General features: G+C 38.3%; 1 protein-coding gene across 4 annotated transcripts; it reads left to right on the top strand.

The window, feature by feature from the left end:
* Positions 1–1,153: 1,153 nt before the first annotated feature.
* On the top strand, positions 1,154–12,982 carry LOC135156360 (zinc finger protein 260-like). Of its 4 annotated transcripts, XM_064108624.1 has the most exons (4): positions 1,154–1,254; positions 6,359–6,578; positions 8,374–8,576; positions 10,160–12,981. In XM_064108624.1, the coding sequence occupies exons 3-4, from the start codon at positions 8,384–8,386 to the stop codon at positions 12,073–12,075; spliced, it is 2,109 nt and encodes a 702-aa protein (XP_063964694.1). In that variant the 5' UTR covers positions 1,154–1,254; positions 6,359–6,578; positions 8,374–8,383; the 3' UTR covers positions 12,076–12,981. The 4 variants fall into 4 exon arrangements, with proteins under 4 accessions (XP_063964694.1, XP_063964695.1, XP_063964697.1 ...); XM_064108625.1 differs by lacking the exon at positions 6,359–6,578 and having other exon boundaries at positions 1,187–1,254; positions 10,160–12,167; XM_064108627.1 differs by lacking the exon at positions 1,154–1,254 and having other exon boundaries at positions 10,163–12,982.
* Positions 12,983–13,187: the final 205 nt, after the last annotated feature.

The following is a 13,187-nucleotide window of genomic DNA, read 5'->3' as shown; positions in this document are numbered from 1 at the left end:
CGTAACTATGTGATGTATAGGTAAAATTTGGTCTTGAACATGATTTCTGACTAAATACATCACATAATGGTTGAGAAGGTAATAAAGGCATTACTTTGAAATTCAAAATTGCTGCCATAGCTAGATATTTTGATAATTTTGACAAATTTTTTACTATGAAAATGGCTTAATTTTGATGTAAGTGTTAAGTATTGTCTAAACCCAATGGATTTCTAACGAAATATATCATAGCTTGTGTCATAAAGGTGATGAATGCAGCCTTTTAAAAATTAAAAATGGCCGCCATAGTCCCTTATCTTAATATGTAAAATTTGAATGGGGAAAGATAATTTCCACAAAGAAACATATTGCAGCCATTTTGAAATTTAAATATAGCATTTATCACCTAAATAACATAAGAAATGATCTATTTGGTTACAAAATCATATTTTCAGACGATATTTCACTCATACATGCAACACCATTTAGTCAAGCAAAGCCAAATTCTGTTTAAATTATATGTTCCCATTCACAAAGTACATAATATGCCTACCGTTAGGGCCTGTAGCGGCCAGTTTGACTTTCAAAATACATTATTTATCACCTACCTGGCAGAATGAATGATATATCTTGTTAGGAATTATGTTTTCAGACAATATTTTACTCTTAAATCACAATTATATGCATGTTATGGTGCTGACTCATGTGAAAATTGGTTTCCCAGATCGATTGCACATAATACAGTCAATGTCTTTTGGCGGCCATTTTGAAAGTTAAAATACAATATTTAACACAAATATGAAACCCGAATAATATATTTCGTTGCAAATTATATTTGAAGACAGTATTCCACTAATTTACCACAAGAAAATACGTTTTAGTGCCTCACCTTGTGATTGTTTTTGTCCTCTCTCACATCGTAGATCATTATTTTAGGGCCTTTGGCGGTCATATTAAATATCAAAATACAGGGTTTATCACATACATGGCATGTTAAATAATAAATTTCGTTAACAATAATTTCGTTAACAATAACCCTCCAGATCCTCGGCATTGACCTCGAGTGTGAATATGATATGGTCAATGCAACTCTGAATTCTGTCCAATACGGCAACGCTGTCTAACAGGGCGCCATCTCACGAAGCAAGTGAGACTATGATTAGCCAATGGAGCCAGATTTCGATTTTTTTTTCTTACACCAGTATGATTATTTAGTTGTCATTGGACACTACCGCTACTTAGAGAAGTTTACGCCATATCTCTTCGCCAATCAAGGTAAATCGGCATTCATTAATGACATTTCTTTTACTTGTTTTACGACGGTTTAAGCAAATTGTCAATTATTCTTGATACGAATTTTCCAATATAATAGTTTCAAAGTTGTTATCTAATTCTTATATCACATTGATTGGAAAACATAAAAATTGCTCTCAGGTCGATCCTGTAAATTTTCCTTTATTAAATCCTACCATGCTCTTGCCATGCAGTATTTCATTTCTTTTTGCGCACCGTCCGCTTCTACCAATTTGCCGCGGTCCTCGATCTGCCCCCCCCCCCGCATTTTATAGCGCTGTACTAAAATTTAACAGAACTAAGAAACGATTTAAATTTCTTATTTTATTTTCAATTTCGATGAAATGCCGTAAATGTGCCTATGTGATTTTGTTTCCCTTCTTATTCATATCAACTTCTTAATACGGATTGGATTTAAATGGACATGCATAAATATGTATGCTATTCGAATGCTACATAATTTAATTAAACCTTACCCGCGGGACCCTACCATGCATGCTTACCGTACCCGCAAAGCCATGCATCTGATGAATGTACACCCTATCTGTACAGTCGTTCTTTATTATACAGCATTGTGCATAACGGTTTGTCCATTGTGCAAACTACTAATTAGCCTGCTCCGTATTTGCTAATTGCCATTTCCTGAACATACTGATGGAGAGTGTATACTAGCTTTACAATGTGAAATTAATTGAGGACGAGTTCAATTAAGGGACATATACACGGATGCAACATACATAGAGATGGTGCGTTAAGGAATGAAACAAAAATGATATCATTCGGCTAGTATTAATCATTGGCGGCGGAAGCCAAAAATTTTAGGGGGGACCACAAAAAAAAATTTGACAAGCAAAAAAAAAAAAAAAAAAAAAAAAGGTCATCAACTAAAAATTTAAGGGGGGACCGTACCCCCACCTAAAATTTAGGGGGGGAGGGCACGTCCCTTAATTGAACTCGTCCTCAATTAATTTCACATTGTAAAGCTAGTATACACTCTCCATCAGTATGTTCAGGAAATGGCAATTAGCAAATACGGAGCAGGCTAATTAGTAGTTTGCACAATGGACAAACCGTTATGCACAATGCTGTATTATAAAGAACGACCGCATGGCTATTTATGTTTATTAACAGAAGTAAAACTATATAGTGTAAAGATCGAGCCAATGAGGGGCTGCGGAACTGTCGAGGGGGAGTGGGGCTATACAGAGCCAAAAGTGACCAATTGCGTTAACAAGAACAGATTCTCAATCTCAATGAATAGGATTATGAATTAACATTCAAGTCACCATGCAAGAATAAGTAATTCCATATTTGTGTTATTTGCCTTTTTCAAAGTGCTTTAATTTTCTCAAAATAAGCTGCATTTGTGCCTGGAGGTCTATATATACAACAGATTAGTAATTTTGCTAATTTCAGGCCTTAATTTCTAGTCAGATTACTTCTAAAGAACTGTCACTAAGATCATCTCTTTCGATGTATGTTAGGGTACTCTTTACATAGATACACGGACACCGCCGCCTCGACGGTCATCATCTATCACGTAGAGGGAGTATCCTTGAATTTTCACAATTTCACTAGTAATATTCTTGTTCAACCATGTCTCTGATAGACATAATACATCAATATCCATAGTTTTCAAATTAAAATTGATTTCATCTAGTTTATCAAACAAACTGCGAATTGAAATGCGCTACTTTCAAGTTTTTAGAGTCTCGAGTGTTTATTGTTTTTTCTTAAGTTGTTTAATTGGAAAGTGTTTGTTCTGCGCATCTTTATCGGCACAGCCTTCCTGGCCAGATTTTTAGTAATAGTTGTAGTTCATATTCTTGCAGAATTCACGTTTGTGACCAAGCTCATTACAAAGGTAGCACTTGATTTTTTTTTTCCGGAGTGGCAGTTTGGGTACTTGTGATTTGTTTCACCGCAATAAAAGCATCCAGAGTAGTTATGGGAGGAGGTAACATGCGCATAACTCATTTTGTGATTCCATATACTGTAGTTTAGGTTAATTTGATACATCTATGGCAAGTTGCAGATGTGGGTTCTGCATTGTCATGGAGATATGATGCTGGGATGATGATAAGGGATGTCTGGAAGCATATAGGTGGAAGATAAAGTTTTACGATTCTCGTGCCTTGTTAATTATCGTCTGAGATCGTCGCAATTTCGATCACCATCTGGTTTATTATATTATATAGGCCTATCTCTTTCAGGTCTTAGTTGTATGCCATCATTGCAAAAATGCTGATGCTTATGATGATGGAACTAATCGACATTGCATCTACTGAAGTGCATTCACCTTGGACTTAAAGGGCCAGTTACTCTATTTTCTTTTCAGTAGTAATCGAGTCAGTCGCTGCCAGATTATTTGATCCAACATGTATGATGACCTCTTTATGCAGGGTCTTTTCAAGGAGATATCACCTATCTCCTTGGTCTTTTCAACCATATTCTTTGTTGGTTCAAACAAATCTTCTATTTTGCACCTGGAAGGGTCTTACAATTAATTATCTTTGTTGGGGACATCGTAGATGGATTAAGAGGCTTTATCATTGAATCTCATATTGTGAGACCATCACATTGTTGTAGCTTCCTTCTTTCATTCTCAACTGTCTTTGCTAGCGTATGAAGTCAATTTCTTTCTTCAGCCTGTAATCTGCCAATTGCTCACAAGATCTCTTTACAATGGCGATTGTTTCACAAGGGCGGATCCGACTTTCGCCAATAGGGGACGGTGCCCGAAATTATCTTCACCTTTATATTCCCCGATCAGTCACTTCTTAGTTTTATTCTTATAAAACAACATAAACATGAAATAATCTCAGAAGCCTTATAAAAAGTGCGAGCGCGAAGCGCGAGCGATTTTGTTTTTACTTTCATGTAGTTTGTCCTGAAAATTTAATATTCTGGGCAATGTTATGTGTGATCCTGAACGAGATTTGTATGTAACTAGATGGTTACTGCGAACGCCAAGCGCGAGCAAAAAATTGTATTAACTGTTCTAGCATTATCGAAAAGGGACCTGTTAAGGACTGCTCACAGTTACCCACGAAGACGGTATATATTTCAATAATGCGAGCGCGAAGCGCGAGCAAATTTTTTTTTAACATTCCGACATAAAAATGGCCATTCTAAGCACTTTTTGTATTAATAAATGGGATAGGTATGTAACTAAGCAATTGTTTAATGGAACATTATGGAATACACATAAACAATATGAACTTGGCAAATCAAACAATGTGACCACGCAGCGTGAGCTTAAAATGCTGATATGTAGACCATAAAATGGACATTTTACAGAGCACTTAAATTTGTAAATGAAAAAAAAATAATGAAAGCTCGATGTCCGAGCTAAAATATGTTTTGTATATTGACTTCAAAACTTGCTCCATATCAGCCTATTGAGCAAGATATGAATCTCATCGAACAGGCAATTCTGGCGCGAAGCGCAAGCAAAAATTTTATATGGAAACATGAAAAAAAATTTTTTTGCTAGTCTTCCCCTCACATTATTTCATTCACTCGTCTTCCTCCTCTTATTTTTTTCGCTCTGCCAATTTTTTCAGGGGGGTGGCACCTGGGGGGGCACATCAAATCTCAGGGGGGGCACGTGCCCCCCCCCAGGCCCCCCCCCCCCCCGTAGCTACGCCACTGGTCACCTACCATATCTATGTGATATACTTTATTTTACTCACAAGAACGATGAAAAAGCATCTAAGAAGGGATATCAAAAGAAACTCGTTTATAACTTACATGTAGAGCTGTAGAGGATACTGATAAACCTGTTTAGAGCTATGTCTGTATATTATATAGGTACACCTTTTTTTTTTTTTACTAATGTAACCGGCTTGCTGATTGGCTGATATTTTTTTTCGAGTTACAAGAGTGTCTCATTTCTCCTCATGTCCCATTCAGTTTCTCCCCGGTCTCCCCCTATTCCTAACCAGTTAAATGATACTACCTTTGTTGCCGGTCTCACATAGGCCTTTATAGGCATATACTATACATTCTTATATCGGAATGATGCCAGTTGAGAGTCATATGACTCTGCTTCAAGTCAAAGTGACTCGTCTCCCCCATGCCACTTTGACTCAGTGATTTTCAACCCGGCCGATGTCACGCCCTTCCGAATCAATTCGGAATAATTCTCTAACTCGAATAGAGTGTAATAAGCGCCAGTCATATCGATACTGCCGTCTGCGTTTGCAGGGCAGATCAAGAAGTTTCCATAAGGGGGTCAAAGTTCTTCTTCAGAAAATTTGACGAGAAAAAAGGTCCTCACCTGCGTATACGTATGCTCGATATTTTTCACTACAAATGTTTTTTCATGCCGGGGGGGGGGGGGGGCAGCCCGTGAATCCGCCTAGCATAATTATACTAGATTTAGATTACATGTACATGTCGGCAGTAGCGTACCTAGGATTTTCCACAGGGGGGGGGGGGGGCAAAAGCGTCCGCCAAAAAAATTGACAAGCAAAAAAAAGGTCTTCAATCACAAAAAAAGGTCTTCAAGCTCGTCGGGGGGGGGGGGCAAAAAGCTCTTCAAGCTCGTCAGGGGAGGGCAAAAAGGTCTTCAAGCTCATCAGGGGGGCAGGGATACGTCCTTTGCATGGGTTGTACGTGAATCGTCAGGGGGGGGGGGGCAGACTGCCGCCCTGCCCCCCCCCCCGTAGGTACGCAAGGGCATGTCGGTCCATTAGGTGTATATACACTCATTGGCTGGAAACTTTGACAAGCAAAAAAAATAGGTTATCACCCAAAATGTAAGGTCATTTTAACTAATAAAAAATTGACAAGCAAAAAAAGGTTTTCACTTAAATGTGTTATGCGCTATACAAGAACTATTATTATTTCTATTACTATTATGTATTTTTCTCCATCATAAAAGACCAAAAATAGTAAGGGGGACATTTGATATTGTGTCCCCCTACTATTTTTGGTATAGGGGACGCGCCCCCCCCCCCTGGTCCCCCTGGGATTTCCGCCCATGTATATAGTGAATTAAGTCGGTGTGTATACAGGAAGTCTTGTATAATTAGTAGAGGACAAAAAAAATGCAATATCCTCGTCCTTTATCTGCTTACAGGCATTGTCTACTAGTACTACTATACTGTACTTGCGGAGTCCTGTTATGTTCTGCCATATTATTAATGGATCCGTTTTGGCGCCCTTTTCAACTTCGATGGGCCTATAAATATACGCGTACAGAGGGACACGATGCTGCTCAATTGCCGCGAGCTATGTACTTGAACACGTAAGGTTCATCGTTATCGAGATACCTGAATTCAAGCAAGGACCGACAAAATGTGAGTGTACTATTTCATACAGTTTTTAAGCGCAAAAGTAGAAAGATAAAACAAGGAAAAAAATACGCGCAAATTATAGACACAAGCAAAATCCATCGTATCGAAGACAGATCATTAAAATGCGCGCAAAATGATCGGATTGATGGGGACACCCTAAAAAACTGAATTTTTGTAAGAATATAATTTTTCTTTGGTCGGCTCTGGTACAAAAAAACATAGTGGTAATTAAATTTGAGAAACTTGCATGGTGTCCTATTAACATATCATTCAATCATTGCAATTCATTTAATCAACTTGATTAATTCGAAACTGGTATATATCATAACCTTGTTCATTGAATGAGTGGTATATACTGCATTTAGCTGGGCTTTCGAAAATCACCCGAGCAGAAAATCGATAGGCCTATTATGTACCGCATGGAAGGTCAAAGCCAAGTGGAATGTTAGGAATACCCACTTGTTCACTGCAACCACCCTGTCTGTGGGGAATCTACAGCTTACTATGGTATGCCAATGCTGTACATATCACACACTTTAAAAAATCATTAAAATATCACTTTAGTGACCAAAATTACTAATTTCCATACAGTTGCAATTTATTTTTCATTAGTAACTTGGGAATAATTTTTGTATTCACCAGAGCGCTCAAAAACTTGAATTTTGGACATATTTTTGTGTACGCCCTCTATTGGTGGAAAGTAATATAGTAATATGGCAAGAAAAATTTCATTTTTCAATCTCTATTTTTAATTAAGAAAAGGTAATTTAAAGAATCAAATTTACATAAGAGCCAATTTATATGATGAATAGCTGTAATGGAAACTGACATTGTAAGAAAAACAAGCATTTGTCCCATAGAAAAAGAGAAAATAAGCCAAAATTGCCACCCTTATATTTTGCCACACAAGGAGATGTAACTGAGAACAAGGTTATATCATAACCTTGTTCATTGAATGAGTGGGAATACCCATATTGTTATGATTCAGAACCCTGTTATATTCGTTTGGCATAACTCATTCATAACAAAACAAAGAAAAGAAGAAAAATCTTATATCAAAGCCTACTCCCCGCTTCTGTTAAATTTATTTGATTTGAAGTTTGAATCTAATGGATGAAACCTAGCTCGTTAATGTATCACAGAATCGTCCTCTCTAAAAATATTTTGACATCGATCGGTTATCTGTTAGGAACCGGTAAAGTCGACGTCATTGGACCAAAAATTCTCTTCACGAAGATATGAATTCCTATTACGGGTGTGGGTGTGAGTTACCTCGATACATTTTGCATGCTGGTTGAACAGCTGCTGTATTTTTTTGGGGTGGGGCGGATCCCAGACGCGGTCATTGTACCCCTGGGAGAAAATACTTCATTTGTTTTTACCAAATATAATGGAAAATAATAAACCCAGCTGAATGGAAAGCAGATTTGAGGATTACAGGCACGACGGCCACAATTCGCTTTATCATGTGTTCTTTGTTCTCTATTATGCCTGCTGTGTTTTTGGTGGCCTAATCCATTTACGTTGGTGTGTGCGCATGTGCGTACTCGACTTGTACTTTATATATAATCTGTGCAATTTACTCTGAAGTATAGTTTATCTCCATGTGTGTATAAGCAAAGTGTATACCACCACACTAGCTCGATCATGGTTTTGATCACATAGTGACGAGGTTTGATTTACCCTGAACTGACAGGAATTTTGATCCAGCCCATTGTTTTTGCCATCATCGGTATACCTACAGCTGTCTTCTTCCGAAGTGAACATGTTCTTATGAAGTACTTTTTATTTCTAATAGAATCTCCAACATGAACTACTTTAGCAGAGCGGCGGCCTCGGCTGGGCTACCCCGACCATCCGAAGAAGTCGGCTACTTGATCTACTGTCCAACTATGGAAGAATTGGAAGACACTTGTATGAAGGAATTGGACCCTGAAAACGACTTCGAGAAAGATGATAAACTTCACTTGCAGACTATCATTGCACGATCAAGAGTTAAAGGTAATTAAATAGTGTTTTCTGTTAAGCAGCAGCGATTGAATTGAACTAAAAATTGCTAAAATTATAAAAAATGTGCTAAAATTGAACCCATTAAAGTTTATCTTTGATAAAAAAAAAACACAGATATTGTACATGGCATTATTATGGTTAGTCGAGTCTGGTAGTGCATGTAGGCTTCGTACTTTCATTATACCCGAACTTTATATATTTGCCAAAAAGGTTCACTTATATATGCAGTTAAAATAGATAATTATGATAATGCCCGTAATTGATGTAGCTATATCATAATATGATATCCCGATGGTCAATCGAACAACACAGAATTTATACGAATATTAGTAGAATGGAGATAGGATAAACAGCTTAATGTCTATAAAACGATTGAGTTGTTTTTATTGAGAGATGAAAAATAGGCAACTCTTGCTCGAAATAATATTATTTGAGTTCCATCGATTGAGAGAGACAGACGGGAGAGAGAGAGAGGGAGAGAGAGGGGGGGGGGGGAGAGAGAGAGAGTCGATGCTCCCAGGGGAAAAGCACATCTAGGGGAAGGGTAGAACTGAAACTGAGTCGCGTGTCGTCGCATTGCCCTGGGCCATGTAGGCCGAAACAAGTTAGAAGTACAGTGAGTTAAGTAATAGAGCGCATCAGATTTAAAAAAAAATACAAAAGAAAGGCAAAACAAAAACATTAAAAAATAAACAGGAAACAATGCTATATGCATCCTAAGTTCCATAACTGTCATCCCCAATGAGTCGGGCTATCGAAAAAAAGTCTTCATTTGATTTCTTATACTGGAATATGATTTGTTGTCCTTTTGCGTTTTACATCCAATTCGCAAAGTATAGTGAGAGGGGAATTAATTGATATTGATCTGGATTTAGTTTTCTTAGTTTTTATATTTATTTCTCTCTTTGGTTATTTGTTGTTTTGCTTTAAGCTCGTCAACCCCTTTTTCGGGGGGGGGGGGGGGCAGGGACATGCGAGGTACTATATGAAAATAAAATCGTATATGAAAGGAATATGTACCCTTAGCGAAGTTAGCGTTAACCAGTGGGCATATTAGATAACCAGTTTGCTCTAATATCTATCAAACTTATGCCTTATCAAACTGAAATTTTTAGACTCTTGCGTTCTATGGGTCCTTCAAGTTCCGTAGGCTTGAGTTCTCAATTAATTCATAATGGAGATTTCGCTCAGCTAATTCAAGAACACAGTAATGTATTGAAAATGCCCATCAAATGACAATGAACAGCTGGGAGGTGAAATGAAACAACGGTGTCATATCCTAGGTTTCGGTGGTGACGAAATGTTGCAAATAATTATGTCGGTTATCCGGAGTTCTGGACGAAACTGCTTTTTTGATTCACTAATCTTCGACAACGACTTCTTTTATGTTCATTGTCATGAAGGGCAATTGACAATACATTTTCTATGTTCTTGAATCCGTTGCGCTTCGTGGAGCGAAAAACCCTAGTATAGTTTTGGAAGACGGTTGATTGCTGCTCTCCCTAGAAACTAAATTATTTGTTTTAAAAGCATTAATTCTTATTTCCTGTGTTTTGTTAAAACGTTTCTTTCAGCAGATGAATTTGCAACCATGAGACAGAGCATGACATCGATAGCAGGGGAGTTACACTTGGAAGGGGCATCATCCAGCCACCAAGGTCACCATGAAGCAAACCGTGTTTTAAGAGCAGAGGGTTGTATTAACGCGGTCCGTTCATCAAGTTCACCTCAACATCTGAGTAGTGACATATTGAATCAAAACTCGTCACATCTTGGGGATAGTACCAAGGTCAGTACATCAAGTTCATCCCAACAGCTAGGTAGTAACATCGTGCATCATTCAAGCTCGTCTCAGCATGAAGGTAGTATCAACGGGGTCCGTCCATCAAGTTCGCCTCAACATCTGAGTAGAAACATAGTGAATCATTTAAATTCGTCACATTTTGGGGATAGTACCAAGGTCAGTACATCAAGTTACTCGAGTAACATCGTGCATCATTCAAGCTCGTCTCAGCATGGATGTAGTATCAACGGGGTCCGTCCATCAAGTTCGCTTCAACATCTGAGTAGAAACATAGTGAATCATTTAAATTCGTCACATTTTGGGGATAGTACCAAGGTCAGTACATCAAGTTACTCGAGTAACATCGTGCATCATTCAAGCTCGTCTCAGCATGAAGGTAGTATCAACGGGGTCCGTTCATCAAGTTCGTTTCAACATCTGAGTAGTATAGTGAATCATTTAAACTCGTCACATCTCGGGGATAGTACCAAGGTCAGTCCATCAAGTTCCTCTCAACAACTAGGTAGTAACATCGTGAATCATTCAAGCTCGTCTCAGCATGGAGGTAGTATCAACGGGGTCCGTCCATCAAGTTCGCTTCAACATCTGAGTAGTATAGTGAATCATTTAAACTCGTCACATCTTGGGGATAGTACCAAGGTCAGTACATCAAGTTCAACCCAACAACTAGGTAGTAACATCGTGAATCATTCAAACTCGTCTCAAAATGGAGGTATTAACACGTTCAGTCCATCAAGTTCACCTCAACATCTAAGAAGTGACTTGGTGAATCATTCAAGCTCGTCTGAAGACAGTAAGGGAACAGTGGTTGATCAATCACGTCAAGTTAATCCTATGTGTACCCAGATCAGTGTGTGTACCGCCCGGACGTCCCATCACCTAGGACTGTCGGTAGAAGATTTAACCGATTGTTCTTGCAATACGTGTGCGATTCTGAATGTAAACGAAGCTCTCCGTGCTCGTAAAAGATCAATTGAGGGTGCGATGGAGAATGTTCGGAAGTGTTCCTTTTGCAACAAGGAATTCAAATACCGTGTTCACCTTGAGCGCCACTTACGAACCCACACCGGGGAGAAACCTTTCAAATGTTCACTCTGCGATAAGACGTTCGGGCAGAAGGAGAGTCTTAAGAGTCATTTCGTAACGCACACGGGAGACAAATTGCACAAGTGTGGCATTTGTGAGAAGCGGTTCCCACAGGCGACAGGTCTTCATTACCACATGAAAGTTCACAATGGAGAGCGCCACCACGAGTGTCCTGTCTGCAAGAAGAAGTTCATTGACAGAAGAGGAGTCAAAAGACACATGATAACGCACACTGGGGAGAAACCCGTTGAATGTTCTATATGTCAGAAACGGTTCACGCAAAGGAATGCTCTTACAACGCACATGCGGCATCACACAGGAGAAAGACCTTTTGAATGCTCGGTTTGCCAGAAGAGATTTATGGCGAAGGTGCATCTCACCTCGCATATGCGCTCTCACACCGGTGAAAAGCCGTTCAAATGTTCCGTGTGTGATAAACATTTTCCACATCCTGGTAGTGTTTCTGTTCACATGCGAACACACACAGGTGAACGGCCATACGAATGTAAAGTATGCAAGAAAAGGTTTACACAGAGTTGTACTCTTTCAAGGCATTTGAAAACTCACCAAAATGAAGAGGAGGAAACTAAATCAGATTAACTAGAACTGAATTTAATAATAATGTAGTTTTTATATAGCACATTTTATACCTGTAAGGTTTCGCTTTACAGAAATAAAATTATACAAATATAAATTAGAACAGTGTAAAAACGCTTAAATAACATCAATTAATCAATTGGCTAAATTATACTTCATTAAAAAGACACGTCTTAAGTTCTTATTTAAATTCAGGCAGCCACCAGCTAGGGGTGTTTCATGAAAGTTATAAAAACTGACTCATTGTCAGTGCTGACAATATCAGTGAAATCCTTGGTTTTGATTGGCTGACAGGCACTGGCCTCTCACTGTTACCATAGTAACTATCGGAGAAATACAACATGTCAGTAACGACTTTTATGAAACGTCCGCAGTATTCTTGGCCGAGCCGACCGTAATAATCCGTTCGAATAATGAGAACTAAAAAATTTTATTATGTGTACTTACAACAGGTCATATAACTCCATTATTCAAGAAAACATTCGTGTAAATGCAGATAGAATAACTATGGAAGCTAATTTTCAGTATTTTAGCTGTAAGATAAACGAATGTTTAAGTTTTGTAATTGGTTTCGATATTTTTATTTTAATTTGTAATCCCATCACCCAAATGACACACTTCTCGAATACCCCAAAACGGACCAACCGTCTCGTCGGAATAGGTTCGGATACACGTAGAATAAGCATATTCCCGATGTTTATTTGAAAGATTGCTTAATTGTAGTTTAATGAAGAATCACGGAATATATTCACTTTACACATAATAGAGATTTACGCTTGACGATCGATGCACGACGAATTAACGAACATAGAAAATGTATTGCCAAATTTCCTTCATGACAAACGACATTAATCAAGAATTTTCTGTCGAAAATGTATGAATTAAAACAGTAGTTTTGTCTTAACCCTGGACAAGCGACATGTTTGTAATTTTTCGTCAGCGTCGAAACTTAGAACGGAACCTGCCCTTCCGATTTTCAAATTTCCGACAAAGCCCTCTCTTAAATCTGTCGTGCGCCACGGAGCAAAAAAGATCCATGTTCCGCGATGTTCTCGATTGTGAATGCATAGACTTTCATTCTATTGTAGTGACTTGACTATATCTATATCTACATC

The sequence above is a fragment of the Lytechinus pictus genome, chromosome 13, assembly GCF_037042905.1.
Source record: "Lytechinus pictus isolate F3 Inbred chromosome 13, Lp3.0, whole genome shotgun sequence".
Classification (NCBI taxonomy): Eukaryota; Metazoa; Echinodermata; class Echinoidea; order Temnopleuroida; family Toxopneustidae; genus Lytechinus; species Lytechinus pictus.
Note: the sequence above shows the minus strand (reverse complement) of the source record. Positions and strands in the feature narration are given on the sequence as shown.

Coding starts and splice junctions, on each gene's coding strand:
- LOC135156360 (XM_064108624.1), top strand. CDS start 8,384: ATGAACTACTTTAGCAGAGCGGCGGCCTCGGCTGGGCTACCCCGACCA. Junction 8,577..10,159: donor TGCACGATCAAGAGTTAAAG/GTAATTAAATAG, acceptor CGTTTCTTTCAG/CAGATGAATTTGCAACCATG.